This window comes from Entamoeba dispar, genomic scaffold (assembly GCF_000209125.1).
Source record: "Entamoeba dispar SAW760 scf_1105229460357 genomic scaffold, whole genome shotgun sequence".
In the NCBI taxonomy this organism is placed as follows: domain Eukaryota; phylum Evosea; order Mastigamoebida; family Endamoebidae; genus Entamoeba; species Entamoeba dispar.
Window position 1 is genome coordinate 36787 of NW_001854152.1, and position 13651 is coordinate 50437.

Below are 13651 nucleotides of genomic sequence, written 5' to 3' on the forward strand. Positions count from 1 at the left end.
ATTCTTAACTTAAATTTTTTACCATCAACACTAATCTCTTTGGTGTGCGAGTCAATACTAACAGTAGCTTTTATATCTCCAATTAATTTACCATTTTCTAAAACATTTAACAATGATGTTTTACCAACTGACGATTCTCCAATAATAATTGCTTTGATTTCACCTACCTTTGTAGAAACTACAGTCATATGTTATTATTATTTTAAAGATGAAATCATTTTAAGTTCCTTTTTTTACTTCCTTTTCAGAATTTTTGTTATCAAAAATTTTTAAAGTTCTTTGAATAAAAATCTAAAAAACTGTAAAAAAATAAAACAAAAAAACACAAAATTATTAATAATAACAAAATAAAAATAAAATGGAATTTAAAAACCTCAACGTGAATTATTCATAAGTTGATCTTAAATTAATTTATTCAACTTAAATCCATCAATGGCACAACAAATTGATGAAGCTGTATTATCAAGACAACTATTTACTATTGGAAAAGATGCTCAAATTAAAATGATGAATACAAAAGTATTGATTGCAGGATTAAATGGAATGGGTGCTGAAATTACAAAGAATGTGTTATTGATGTCTGTTAAATCAGTTGGGTTATTAGATAATAGAAATGCATGTTTAGCTGATTTAGGAACAAATTTCTTTTTAAGAAAAGAACATATTGGACATTGTATTAGTGAATCAACACACAAACAATTCCAAGAATTAAATAATAGTGTTCCTGTTAGAGTAGAAAAACGAGAATTAACAGATGAATCATTATATAATGATTATGATATTATTGTTCTTTGTTATTTACTTTCTGAAAAACAATCTATTCAGATTAATGAATTATGTAGAAAGCATAATGTTAAAATGGTTTATGCAGTTAATAGAGGACCATTTACAATGATTTTTAATGATTTTGGAGATAATTTTGTTGTTTTTGATTCAAATGGAGAAACACCATTAACTTATATTGTTAATGAAGTTGTTGGAAATACTATTCAATTTATTGATGAAAATTTCTGTACATTAGATGTTGGAAATGAAGTTCAACTTGATGAATTTATTGGATTACCTGGACTTAATTATTCAGAAAATGGAGGAAAAACATTTAAAATTACTAAAAGAACAGCATATTCAATTGAAGTTGGAGATTTAAATCAATATGGTAAATATATTAAAGGAGGAAAAGTTACTGAAGTTAAACCAACTGTTACATTACATTATAAAGCATTAAAAGAAAGATTAAATGAACCAGGAGAAATCACATTTACTAATATGTCTAAAATGGAAAGATTAAGAGGTTACCAAGGATTATATCATGGATTAATGATATTTATGGATAAATATGGAATGAGTCCAAAAAGTCATGATGAAGATGATTATAAGAAATTTAAAAGTATTGTTGATGAACTTAAGGTTGAATTGGATGAAAATATCATTAAGATTTTCTGTTATTGTAACAATGGATTTTTCTCACCATTAGATACAGCATTTGGAGGAATTGCAGCACAAGAAGTATTAAAAGCAGCATCAGGAAAATACACACCATATTGTCAATATATGTTTTATGATTGTCTTGAAATTCTTCCAGATAAATATTTAGAATTACCAAAAGAAGAATTTATTGATAATGGAAGATATTCAGGACAAATTGATATCATAGGGAAAAGTGTTCAACAACAGATAGAAGATTTAACAATTTTCCTTGTTGGATCAGGAGCTATTGGATGTGAAGTATTAAAGACATGGGCAATGATGGGATTGAGTAGTGGAAAAGGATTAATTCATATTACAGATAATGATAATATTGAAAAGTCTAATTTATCAAGACAATTCTTATTCAGAAATAATAACATTAATCAACCAAAATCTAAAGTTGCAAGTGAAGCAGTTAAAATAATGAATCCAGAAATTCATATCAAAGATTATCAACTTAGAGTTGGAGAAGCCACAGAAAATATTTTTACTAAGAAATTCTTCAAATCATTAAGTAGTGTTACTACAGCATTAGATAATGTACAAGCTAGAATGTATTGTGATGCACAATGTGTCAAATATGGACTTGCTATGATTGAAGGAGGAACAACAGGAACTAAAGGAAATACACAAAGTATTATTCCACACATAACACAATCATATTCTACAGGATCAGTAAGAGATCCAGAAGAAAAAAGTATTCCAATGTGTACACTTCATAATTTCCCTAATGAAATTGACCATACAATTCAATGGGCAAGAGATAGATTTGAAGGATTCTTTAAAACAGAAATTGAACCAATCAAAAATTATAAAGAACAAGGAGAAAGTTATTTAGAAACATTAAAGAAAGAAAGTCCATTAGTTTTATTAGAAAATTTAAAGTTGATTGTAGAAAATGGAATTAGTAAAGTTCCACATAATTTTAAAGAATGTATTGAATGGGCAAGAGAGAAATATGATATTAACTTTGTTAACACTATTCAAAAACTCATTACAAATTTCCCAGAAAATACAATTACTGATGAAGGAATACCATTTTGGCATGCACCAAAAAGATTCCCACATATTTATCCATTTAATATTGATAATCAATATGCAAAAGAATTTATTATTTCAGCATCACTCCTTCGAGCAGAGATATATGGAATTAAAAAAGAAATAAGTAATGAAGAAATTATTAAATATGCATATTCCTTAAAAACATATACAAGTGAAGAAAAGAAAACAGAAGATCCAGAAACAGAAATTAAAGAACTTAGTGAAGAAATCAAAGGAAAAGAAATTCCAAAAGTTAATCCAATAGAATTTGAAAAAGACGATGACAATAATCATCATATTCAATTTATAACAGCATGTAGTAATTTAAGAGCAGAAAATTATTGTATTAAACCAGCTGATTTCTTAAAAACAAAATTAATAGCAGGAAAAATTATACCAGCAATGATTACTACTACAGCTGTAGTATCTGGATTACAATGCATTGAATTAATTAAAGTTATTGAAAAGAAACCATTAGAAGCATATCATTGTTCATTCTTAAATTTAGCAATAGGATATATGGATGCTACTGAACCAGAAGCAGTTAAAAAGACAAAAATTTGTGAAGGATTTGAAGTGTCTATTTGGGATAAATTAGAATTTGATGGAAATTGCACGGTACAAGAATTATGTGATATTATATCAAAGAAATACCCAGTTGAAATTGACTCTATCACTGTTGGTAACAAGTTATTCTATTGTTCATATCTTCCTAGTGGACAAGCTCGTTTAACCAAGAAGTTTACTGAAATTTATAAAGAGATGTATGGAGAAGATTTTAAGAATGAAACAATGACATTGTCGTTATCAGTTTGCTTAAATGATGGAAGTGATCTTCCTGATGGAGTTGAGTTCCCAGATGTTCTTTTGAATTTCTAAATCTAAAGTCTAGTTTCAATAATTCTTAGTTTTTTACTTTAAAATATTCAAATTATTATTTCCTCAATAACCAAAATAATAAGAAATAAGTGTTAATTCATGAGGTATCTAATAACTAGATTTATTATCTTGGAATATATTCATCCTTTCTGTTTGACTCTATTTTAATAAAACAAGGAAGAGTAAATTATTGAAATGTTAGTTGGAATAACCATCACAAAAGTATAAATAATTCTAATAAGAGTACATTGTTTGAAATAAGGGAGAAACTTGTATTTAATTTAAACATAACAACAATTTAAAAAATAATTAACAAACACAATCTGTAATAAAGATTAGTATTATCATTTCTCATTTAGATAAAGTACTTGTATTAATTATTCTTCAACATTCTATTGTGAAGTTTATAACCAATGATACAAATTAAATAAAAGCAAGTCAATTAATTATTAATAGAATTAGTTTCTAATACTCTTGAATTGGAGGGAGGATTATTCTTATTCATTTGTTGTCACCAATTCAATTATGTGTGTTTGGTTGTGATAGAAATAATGTTCCATGACTCCATCGTATTTTCAATTACAATATTTTTAATTTTTTTTGATGTCATTATCTCCATTTTTAATTCTTTCATTAATTTAATACCTTCTGCATTTACTATCTCATTTATTGAAAGTATTATTGGTTTGTCTCATCATATTCTATTCTATTTCTTATTTCTTTTATTCAAATATTTCTATTATATTTAACAAATTAATTCAAAATAAACTTTCATTATTCATTTATTTCTTTATTTTCATTTCTTATTGTTTATTTATTATTATTGTTTATTTATATCCATTTTTCTTATCACTCTGTTTCTTTGTTTCTTTGTAAATTTATTTATCATGTTAATTATTGTTCTTATTGTGTATTATCTATCTTTTTCAACTCGTTCTTATTTATTTTTCATCCTATTGTTATTAGTATTTGTTTTGATTTATCTCTTCCTTTCTTCTTCTTTTTCTTCATCTTATCAAATCATCAATGAATTTGAGATGATACCATCATTATCTCTTATTTCTCTATCATTTCTACTTTCTCATTCTTTTATTTTACTGTTATTATTTATTGTCATTTATTTATCATTTTTATTAACTGACTATGAGTGATTGTTTTTTTATTTGTATTTTCATTTATATTTCATTTTCATTTATATCATTATTTTGTGATATTATCATTAATCATGATAAGACATTTTGTTATTTTTTATTTTTATTATTTTCTATTTTCTTGTTTTTATTATTGTTATTTAAAACAATAAAAATGAAATGATGTTTATTAAAATAATAAAATAATAAATAAAAATTAAAAACGTGTATTTAATTATTTAATCATTTGATTTTAATCTGATATTCATTAAATTAAAATGGAAGAAGTGATGAATAACCAATTAATTAAAGAAATAGTAGAAACACTTCCAAATATTTATCAATCAATTGATGATACTACTAAACAATATCAATATTATTTAGGTTGTATTAAAAATGAAATGTTTGAGAAACAAGATAATGAAACATATTCAGAAGCTATTAAAAGAGGAGAAGGAATATTTGATAGAATTGATGAAATAGTTAGAAGAAGAAGAACAGTAATAGAAAAAGGACAAGAAACAATAAATAAAATAGAAACAATTAAGAATCAAATAAACAAAATAATAGAAGAATGTAATAATGATGAAGAAACACTAAGTAAAACACGGAATGAATTAATTAACAAAATTATTTCAGTTGAAGAAATGAACATGAAAAATCAAATTAAGAAATTAGAAGAAGAAATCATCAATATTAAAACAAAATTTAATAAGAATAAAGAAGAATGGTTTACACAATATAGTGATTATTTAGAGAGAAAAAAAGAAGAAGAAAGAAAGAGGCATGAGGGAGAAAGATTAAAGAGAATGAGAGGAATGGGCACAATGGAAGAAATGAAACAACTAGAAGAATGGACAAATAGAAAAGTATCCAATATATTATTTGATTCAGATATTGATAACTGGAATGAAGATACATCAGTATTTGATCAAAGAATAATAAATAAAGAACATATAGTAATTATTATTGAAGATTCAGATGGAAATAAATTTGGAGGATATGTTAATGTGAAAATTGATAAAGTTGGTGATCATATAAATGATCCAAATTCATTTTTATTTTCATTAGAATCAAATGGAAGAATAGATGAAATGATGAAATTTGATATTAAAGATCCTCAATATGCATTTAGTTTATTTAACCAATCAGTTGATTGGCTGTTTAATTTTGGAATTGGAAATGGATTAAATGATATCCGTGTTTATAAAGAAAATAGTAAAACACAGTCACAATGTTATCAAGAATCCTTTTCATATAAAGGAATAACAAAATCACTTTGTGGAAAACAATATCCAGAACATTTCACACCACAACGAATCATTGTAATTGAAATGAAATGATTTTTATTCATTGTTGTTTATTTGAAATATAAAATAGTTAATTAAGTATTAATAGAACTTGTGTCTATTGTTCTGGCTAGAGGATATTAATCCCATCAATGAGTCTTCATCATGTAGTTCCACTACGTATGTTTGGTTGTGGTCTCCACAGTGCTCCATGACGTCCATCATGTTTTTAATTACAAGGTTTTTGATTTCTTTAGTGATGTCAATTTCGATTTTTAATTTTTTTATTAATTTAATACTTTCAAAATTTACTAGCCCATTAATCCAAATTACTACTGGAATTATTTTGACATCCTTTAATTTCTCTATTTTCATTACCATATTTTTCAATTCCTTATACATATTTCTTTTCTTCCAATACCCTCCATTAATATTATGATCTGCCACAATATTCATATCAATTATTAGACCAGTTTTATTCTTTCTATCCAGTACATATATGTCTGGTCTTTTATGATATAGTCCATCACTTTTTGGCATTATTTGTTTGTTCAATATCATATTGATGTCGTTGTATTGGAACACTGTTTCATATGTTGATTTCTTGTATTGTTTATTTCTTGTATATTTTCTTATTAACCCCTCCCATATGATAATGCCAATATGGTCATGTTTTTCCATTTGTGATTTCTTATGACCAATGCAAGATAGTATAATGTGTTCTACTGTGTATATCTTGTCTTTACAAAGTGGGCAGTACTTCAATCTTTCATTTTTTAATATTTTCGCTTTCCTGTACCCACTAAATATTGCTCCATCTTGTATTTTAGTTAATTGGAGAAATGAATTTTTCTTTATATTGATGGACTTCCATGCATTTATTGTAGTATTTTATCTACAAATTTTGACTCGAACCATCTTCTAAAATGTCCACTTGTTTGATTCCATTTTTTGATGTATTGGTCGGTCATTAATTTCTTTATTTTTAATACTACTTCTTTTTCTTTTTTATTTTCAATAAATTCATTTATTATTTCTTCTATTTTCGTTTCTGGGATTTTATGACTTAGTGATTTTTTAATTCTATTCAATATTCATTTCTTGGAATACCATCTATCTATTATGTTATTTCTTATTTCACTCTTGTACAATAGTACATTACTGTTCTAATTATTTCATTAACATATTCGTCCCTTAGGCTTATTAATCCTTCACCCATTTCATTTATAGGGACATATAGACGGTCTTTGGAGTTATAACTAATGTATTTTGCCTTTCTTAAATATTTTCTTATCTCCAAATCCATTCTATCTAGGTCAGTTACCTTCCAATTTACTACTGATGCTGAATATCTGAAGATGGGTATTACTTCAGTATTAATTCTTGTAATATAACTTCTATTACTACTTTCATCAGTATTTATCTCTTCCATTTTCTTCATCATCTTTTATTTGATGATTTTACAATTGAAGGTATCATTAATTTCATTTGACTGCCATACTCCTAAATATTTATACAAATCCTCTCCTTCAATTATTGGGATGTTTTGCATTCCATCTGGTATTTTATTAATGTTCTTTAATACCATTCCTGATTTCTTTTCATTTCCATCCTTATTCCACTTATTATTTCTTTAATTTCATTATGGATTGTTCCCATTTCTTCACTACTTTGTGTCATTATTCTCAAATCATCCATATACAATGTATGGTTTGCTTTTGGGAACTTCTCTTCTATGATTTGAGAAATTATATTCATTTGGATGATGAAGAGTAGAGTTGATAATGAATCATATTGTAAAATTCATCAATTTAATACATCCTAGATATTCATTATATTTGTATCATATGAACATGTTCAATCTATTCATCATACTTTCTACAATGTCTATGATGACACCCTCTACATTATAATATTTTAGTGTTTCTATTACCCATTCATGATTTACTGAGTCATATGCTTTCTTAATATCATAATATGACTCTACATATTTTGTGTATTTCTCTTCTTTTTACTGATTTAACATATAAGTGTTAATTAATCGTTCTTTATCATCAAGAGATTGCAGTTTACATCATAACTGATTTTTACTAATTTTAAATGATTCATTATTCATGTTAATTCTATTGTGAATCTTCTCTTTCAATATTGAGGTAAATACTTTCATTATTACATTTGTACAACTGATATGACGATAATTAATGACATCGTTCATATCACCTCATTTATTGATTAATATAGTTCTTCCACTTACCATGTCTAGAGTGATGTTTTCATTGAAGTTTAACCAATCATTGAATATATTAAGAATGGAATCTCTTGATGATGACATTCTCTTCTAATAATACAAATATATAATGTCAATGCCTGGTGATTTCCAATTACTTATTTTCATCAGGCTTAGATTTAGATCATCCAATGTGATGATGACATTATCATAATTCCTGTATCTTTCATTCCACGAGGTGATTTGATTTATTTTCCAATGTTCTTTATTTAATATCACCTGTGTTTCATATAACAATTTCAAATATTCTAAAGTAATATCGTTATTTGGGTATATTTCATTTTGTGTTTCTTCTTTATTTTAATTTTCTTATTAGAATCAAACATAATTTTATTTGTATTGATTCTGACAATTTCATTCTTATTAAATTTAATTCTTTCTTTAATCATCGCCATCATATATTTTAGGTACTTTATTCTTTCTTGTGATTTAATTTTAATTTCATCTACATCTTGTTCCTTTAATCTCGTGATGCATTTTATTCTGTACCATTCCATTGATTAGATCTTCTAATCTATTTATTTTCTTTATGATTTCTTTTACTTCATCAAATTTATCTCATTTAAATTTATTTTGGAGATAGTAATGCATACACATTGAAATCATTTTCATATCTTCTTGCAGATTTTCTATTCTGCTTCCTGACCATACTCATTTATTATTAATTTCTCTTATTAATTTATCTGATTCTTTCCTTCTCCAGTAGTAATTAATATTTACACATTTATCTATTTTCATTCCTTTAAGTTGAGTGATGATAGAGTTAATATATTCATTATCAATATCAATAGAGTTATTTTTTATGATAATGTTTTTTATTATTGGATTACACTCTACTTTCCCTTCTATGATGGAGTTCACTTTCATTTTAATATATCTTTTAGTTGTTTCTTTTATTTTATGTGACTTTTTAATATTATTAATGTATTCCTTCTCATTATTTACATTAATGTTTATTACTTTTATTATATTTCTATTTGTTCATTTCTTAATTTCTTATTTAATTTCTTATTTAACAAATTAATTCAAAACAATACAACACATCAATTAAAATTCTATTTGTTTGTTTTGTTGTGTTTTCTTCTCTTCTTGACTGATTATCATTTCTTGTTTTTTGATATTCAGTGTTTTGCTCCCTTCTTCTTCTATTTCCAGAATTGTCTTTTTCATAGTTGTAGTTTTGTTCATTTGTATTGTCCCAGATGATGATGTTCTCAGTATTTGTTGGTATTTATCACTAGAGTTATTGTTTTCTTCTTCTCCAGTTCCTTCTGGGATAAAAAATTTTCGATATTTTCTTGTTGCTTTGATATTAATTGTTTTTGTTCTTCATTTTCTCTTTGTGTATGGTCTAATTCTTTTCTTGTTATTTCTGCAATCTCATAGTTTTGAATCGCACTTTTTTGATATACAGAGATTTGATTTTCTTTATCTCTTATGTTCTTCTCTAGCAGCTCAGCACTCTTCTCCAGCTCACCCCTCGTCCTTCTCCTTCTTCAGCCTCTCACCGCTAGCTCGGAGGGTAAGGACGGTTTCATCCTTACCTCCTACTTCTATGATCCTTCTACCATTTGCTTCATTTATTTTTCCTTGTAATGTCTTATTTTCCTCTTTTAATTTAGAGTTTTCTTTTCTTATTTCATTACATGTATTCTGAATATTGTTCATTTGTGTTTGAATCTTTTCTATTTCTTCTTCAAACTCTTTCCTGACTGTTTCTCGTGCTTTTTGAATCATTTCATTTGAGATGATGTTCTTCTTCCATCTTTTTTGTTTGAAGTTCTTTAATAGTTTCTTCTAATTCTTTAATTTTATTTTGAAGTGTGTTAATTTCTTCTTTGTTGCCTTCTTCTTCCTTTTTCTCTTCTTTATCTTGTGTTTTCCCTTTATTTTCTTTTTCATTTATTATTCTTGCAGTTTTACATCTATCGTTCATTTCTTTGATTGGATTTTTGTTTTTGATTCATTCTTCAATTGTCTTAATATCTTCACTTGTCCAATCTTTTGTTTTATCTTTGATTTCTTCTTTGATTTTCTCTAGTGTTTTCTTCTTTCTTATTGAATATACTTCTTGGAGAATATTATACCATTTCTTTATCTTCATACTTTTTAAGTATTTCTGATTATTCTCCTTTCTCCCATTTTCTTGTTATTCTTTTAATTTTCATTTTAATTTCATTTATTGTTAATAATTTAGGTTTCTTATTTGTATAATGTTTATTACCATTATATTTGCCTTGTTTTTTATTTGTTTTTCTTTGTGTTCTTCTTTTTCTATTCACTTTTTTCTTATTATTTCTTTTATCATTATTATTCATTTTATTGCTATTGAAGTCCTTTCTTTTCTTTGAACTTGAATATCTGTTTGTTGTTTGATTTTCTTTACAAGATTCTGTGACATTACTCAATAACATGGCAACAAAATTTGTTATATATTCTGAATTGATAAAAGGATCACAATAAAAAGTAGTTAATTAATGTTAATAATTTCATTTTATATTGTTCAGTGGAGATTAATTAATCCATTTGCTTTAAAAGTGTTTATTCATCATCTAGTAGTTCGTTCTTTGATTTTAGTTGTTGAAATATGATAATTTTCTTTTCTCATTTTTGATATGGAATCGAGTATTTTAAATATCAATTATTTAAATATTCATTATTTAATTTCTTTTTAATTTCGATGAGTATTAAAATTCTTCTTTATTTTCTTATTTTAAGAAGAGTATATAATTACTACTGTGCTGCTTTGGGTTAATATTCTTTTTAGTATCAACCACTAGACCTTTTTTTTGATAATCTTATATTATCAAATATATTTGTATCATATTAAGTAATAATATCATCTTTATAAATACCTATTTGTTTATTATCAATGATATCTGTCATTGTAATTAATAAACACTGCTATTCTTGAAGTATTGATTATGATGTTTTTCTAACCAAATACAACATTATAACCAATCCATAACTGGTGTATTTGAATGATGATAATATTTTAGGGATCTGTGTTGTGTATCTCTGACGTGATACCTTCGAATCATAAAGAAGAATATAATAATAATAAAATAAATAACATTTAATTTAATGAATAAAATGAAATGACGTTTATTAAAATAATAGAATGATAAAATAATAAATAAAATGAGTATTATAAACGTGTATTTAGTTATTTAATCATCTGATTTTGATCTGATATTCATTAAATTAAAATGGAAGAGTTAATAAACAAGAACACCCATTTCTTTAAAGAAGAAATAGAAACACTTCCAGATATTCAACAATCAATTGATGATATTAATAAACATTATCAATATTATTTAGGAAGTATTAAAAATGAAATATTTGAAATAAAACCAGATGAAACATATTCAGAAGCAATTAAAAGAGGAGAAGGAATATTTGATAGGATTGATGAAACAGAAAGAAGAAGAAAATTAATAATAGAAAAAAGTCAAGAAACAATTAATCAAATAGAAATAATAAAGAATCAAATGAATAAAATAATAGAAGAATGTAATTCAGATGAAGAAATACTAAGTACAACACGGAATGAAATAATCAATACAATCATTTCAATTGAAGAAATGGTAATGAAAGATAAAATATTCAGAACACCAAAAGAAAAAGATAAAATCACACAAGAATTTAATAAAAAGAAAGAAGAATGGAACACATATTACAGTGATTATTTTGAGAGGAAGAAGATAAAAGAAGAAGAGAGAAAAAGAAAAGAGGAAGAAGAGAGAAAAAGAAAAGAGGAAGAAGAGAGAAAAAGAAAAGAAGAAGAAAGAAAGAAACAAGAAGGAGAAAGATTAAGAATAATGAAAGGAATGAATACAATTGAAGAAATGAAACAAATAGAAGAATGGACAAATAGAAAAGTATCCAATATACTATTTGATTCAGATATTGATGATTGGAATGAGAATACGTCAGTATTTGATCAAAGAATAATAAATAAAGAACATATAATAATTATTATTGAAGATACAAATGGAAATAAATTTGGAGGATATGTTAATGTGAAAATTGATAAAGTTAGTAGTTATATAAATGATCCAAAATCATTTTTATTTTCATTAAAATCAAAAGGAAGAATAAAAGGAATGATGAAATTTGATATTAAAGAACCACAACATGCATTTTGTTTAGGTAATCAATCAAATGTTGGTTTGTTTGAATTTGGATATTATGGTGATATTCATGTTTTTAAAGAAAATTATAAAACAAAATCATATTGTAATCAACGTTATTTTGAATATAAAGGAATATCAAATGCACTTTGTGGAAAACATCATTTCACACCACAACGAATCATTGTAATTGAAATGAAATGATTTTTATTCATTATTATTTATCTGAAAACTAAAAACTAAAAAAGAATAAAATAAAATCAATAAATGAATATGAACAGCCATTTCTTTCATCTGCCAATGAATGAAATGGTGAATATAAAAATGGACATATTTCATTCTGGTTTTATTTTTATTTCATTTGAAATAATCACACCCAATGGGGGTGTTAATTTAATAAATAATAAAAAGAAATAAGAACAAAAGATAAATAAAATATAATAAAATATTTATTTGATTCTTTTTTATTTATTTTTTATTTTATTTATATTATTTTATATTTATTTATTTTATTCTTCTTCTTTTATCTTTATATCTATTATATATTTCTTATTTTATTATTTATGTTATATTCTTATATCATTTTATTCTTATTTTATATTTATTCATTATTATTCATTTCATATTAACAATGATAAATATCAATACAACATATAATAAATAAATGATATAAGATAAACAACAATAAATAATAATAATAAAATATAAACAAACAATATAAACAAATATAAAATGATAAAAAGATCATCTAATATAAAATAAGAATAACAAAGAATAAAAAGAAGAAATGAATGATGTTTAGAAAAGAAAAAAATGAGAAAAAGAAGAAATGAATGATGTTTAGAAAAGATAAAAATCAATATAAAATAAAATATAAAATAAATATAATAAATAATAAGAATAAAAATGGTTATATCTTATTTTATTATTATTATATTCTTCTTTATGATTCGAAGGTATCACGTCAGAGATACACAACACAGATCCCTAAAATATTATCATCATTCAAATACACCAGTTATGGATTGGTTATAATGTTGTATTTGGTTAGAAAAACATCATAATCAATACTTCAAGAATAGCAGTGTTTATTAATTACAATGATGGGATATCATTGATAATAAACAAATAGGTATTTATAAAATGGTATTATTACTTAATATGATACAAATATATTTGATAATATAAGATTATCAAAAAAAAGGTCTAGTGGTTGATACTAAAAAGAATATTAACCCAAAGCAGCACAGTAGTAATTATATACTCTTCTTAAAATAAGAAAATAAAGAAGAATTTTAATACTCATCAAAATCAAATAGAAATTAAATGATGAATATTTAAATAATTGATATTTAAAATACTCTATTCCATATCAAAAATGAGAAAAGAAAATTCTCACAGTTCAACAACTAGAAAGCAAGAATA

At 24.6% G+C, this 13651-nt stretch overlaps 2 protein-coding genes across 2 annotated transcripts in view, besides 10 other annotated features; one reads left to right on the plus strand and one right to left on the minus strand.

The window, feature by feature from the left end:
* EDI_059950 (uncharacterized protein) overlaps positions 1-188 on the minus strand; it is a gene marked incomplete at both ends in the record, with an annotated part of 336 nt that extends 148 nt beyond the window's left edge. Inside the window, one exon of the mRNA XM_001733313.1 lies at positions 1-188. This exon is cut by the window's left edge and continues 148 nt beyond it. Within this exon, the coding sequence (XP_001733365.1) occupies positions 1-188 (188 nt within the window).
* Positions 189-286: 98 nt separating this feature from the next.
* Positions 287-365: a microsatellite.
* Positions 366-432: 67 nt separating this feature from the next.
* Positions 433-3387, plus strand: EDI_059960 (ubiquitin-activating enzyme E1, putative; the record flags this gene model as incomplete). Its single annotated transcript, XM_001737113.1, has 1 exon — positions 433-3387. One exon carries the CDS (start codon positions 433-435, stop codon positions 3385-3387), a length of 2955 nt encoding a protein of 984 aa, XP_001737165.1.
* A 429-nt stretch (positions 3388-3816) lies between these two features.
* Positions 3817-4071: a repeat region.
* A 103-nt stretch (positions 4072-4174) lies between these two features.
* Positions 4175-4358: a microsatellite.
* Positions 4359-4536: 178 nt separating this feature from the next.
* Positions 4537-5894: a repeat region.
* Positions 5891-10549: a repeat region.
* A 3-nt stretch (positions 10550-10552) lies between these two features.
* Positions 10553-11132: a repeat region.
* Positions 11133-11141: 9 nt separating this feature from the next.
* Positions 11142-11179: a sequence feature (AT_rich).
* Positions 11180-11183: 4 nt separating this feature from the next.
* Positions 11184-11875: a repeat region.
* Positions 11860-13173: a repeat region.
* Positions 13174-13651: a repeat region.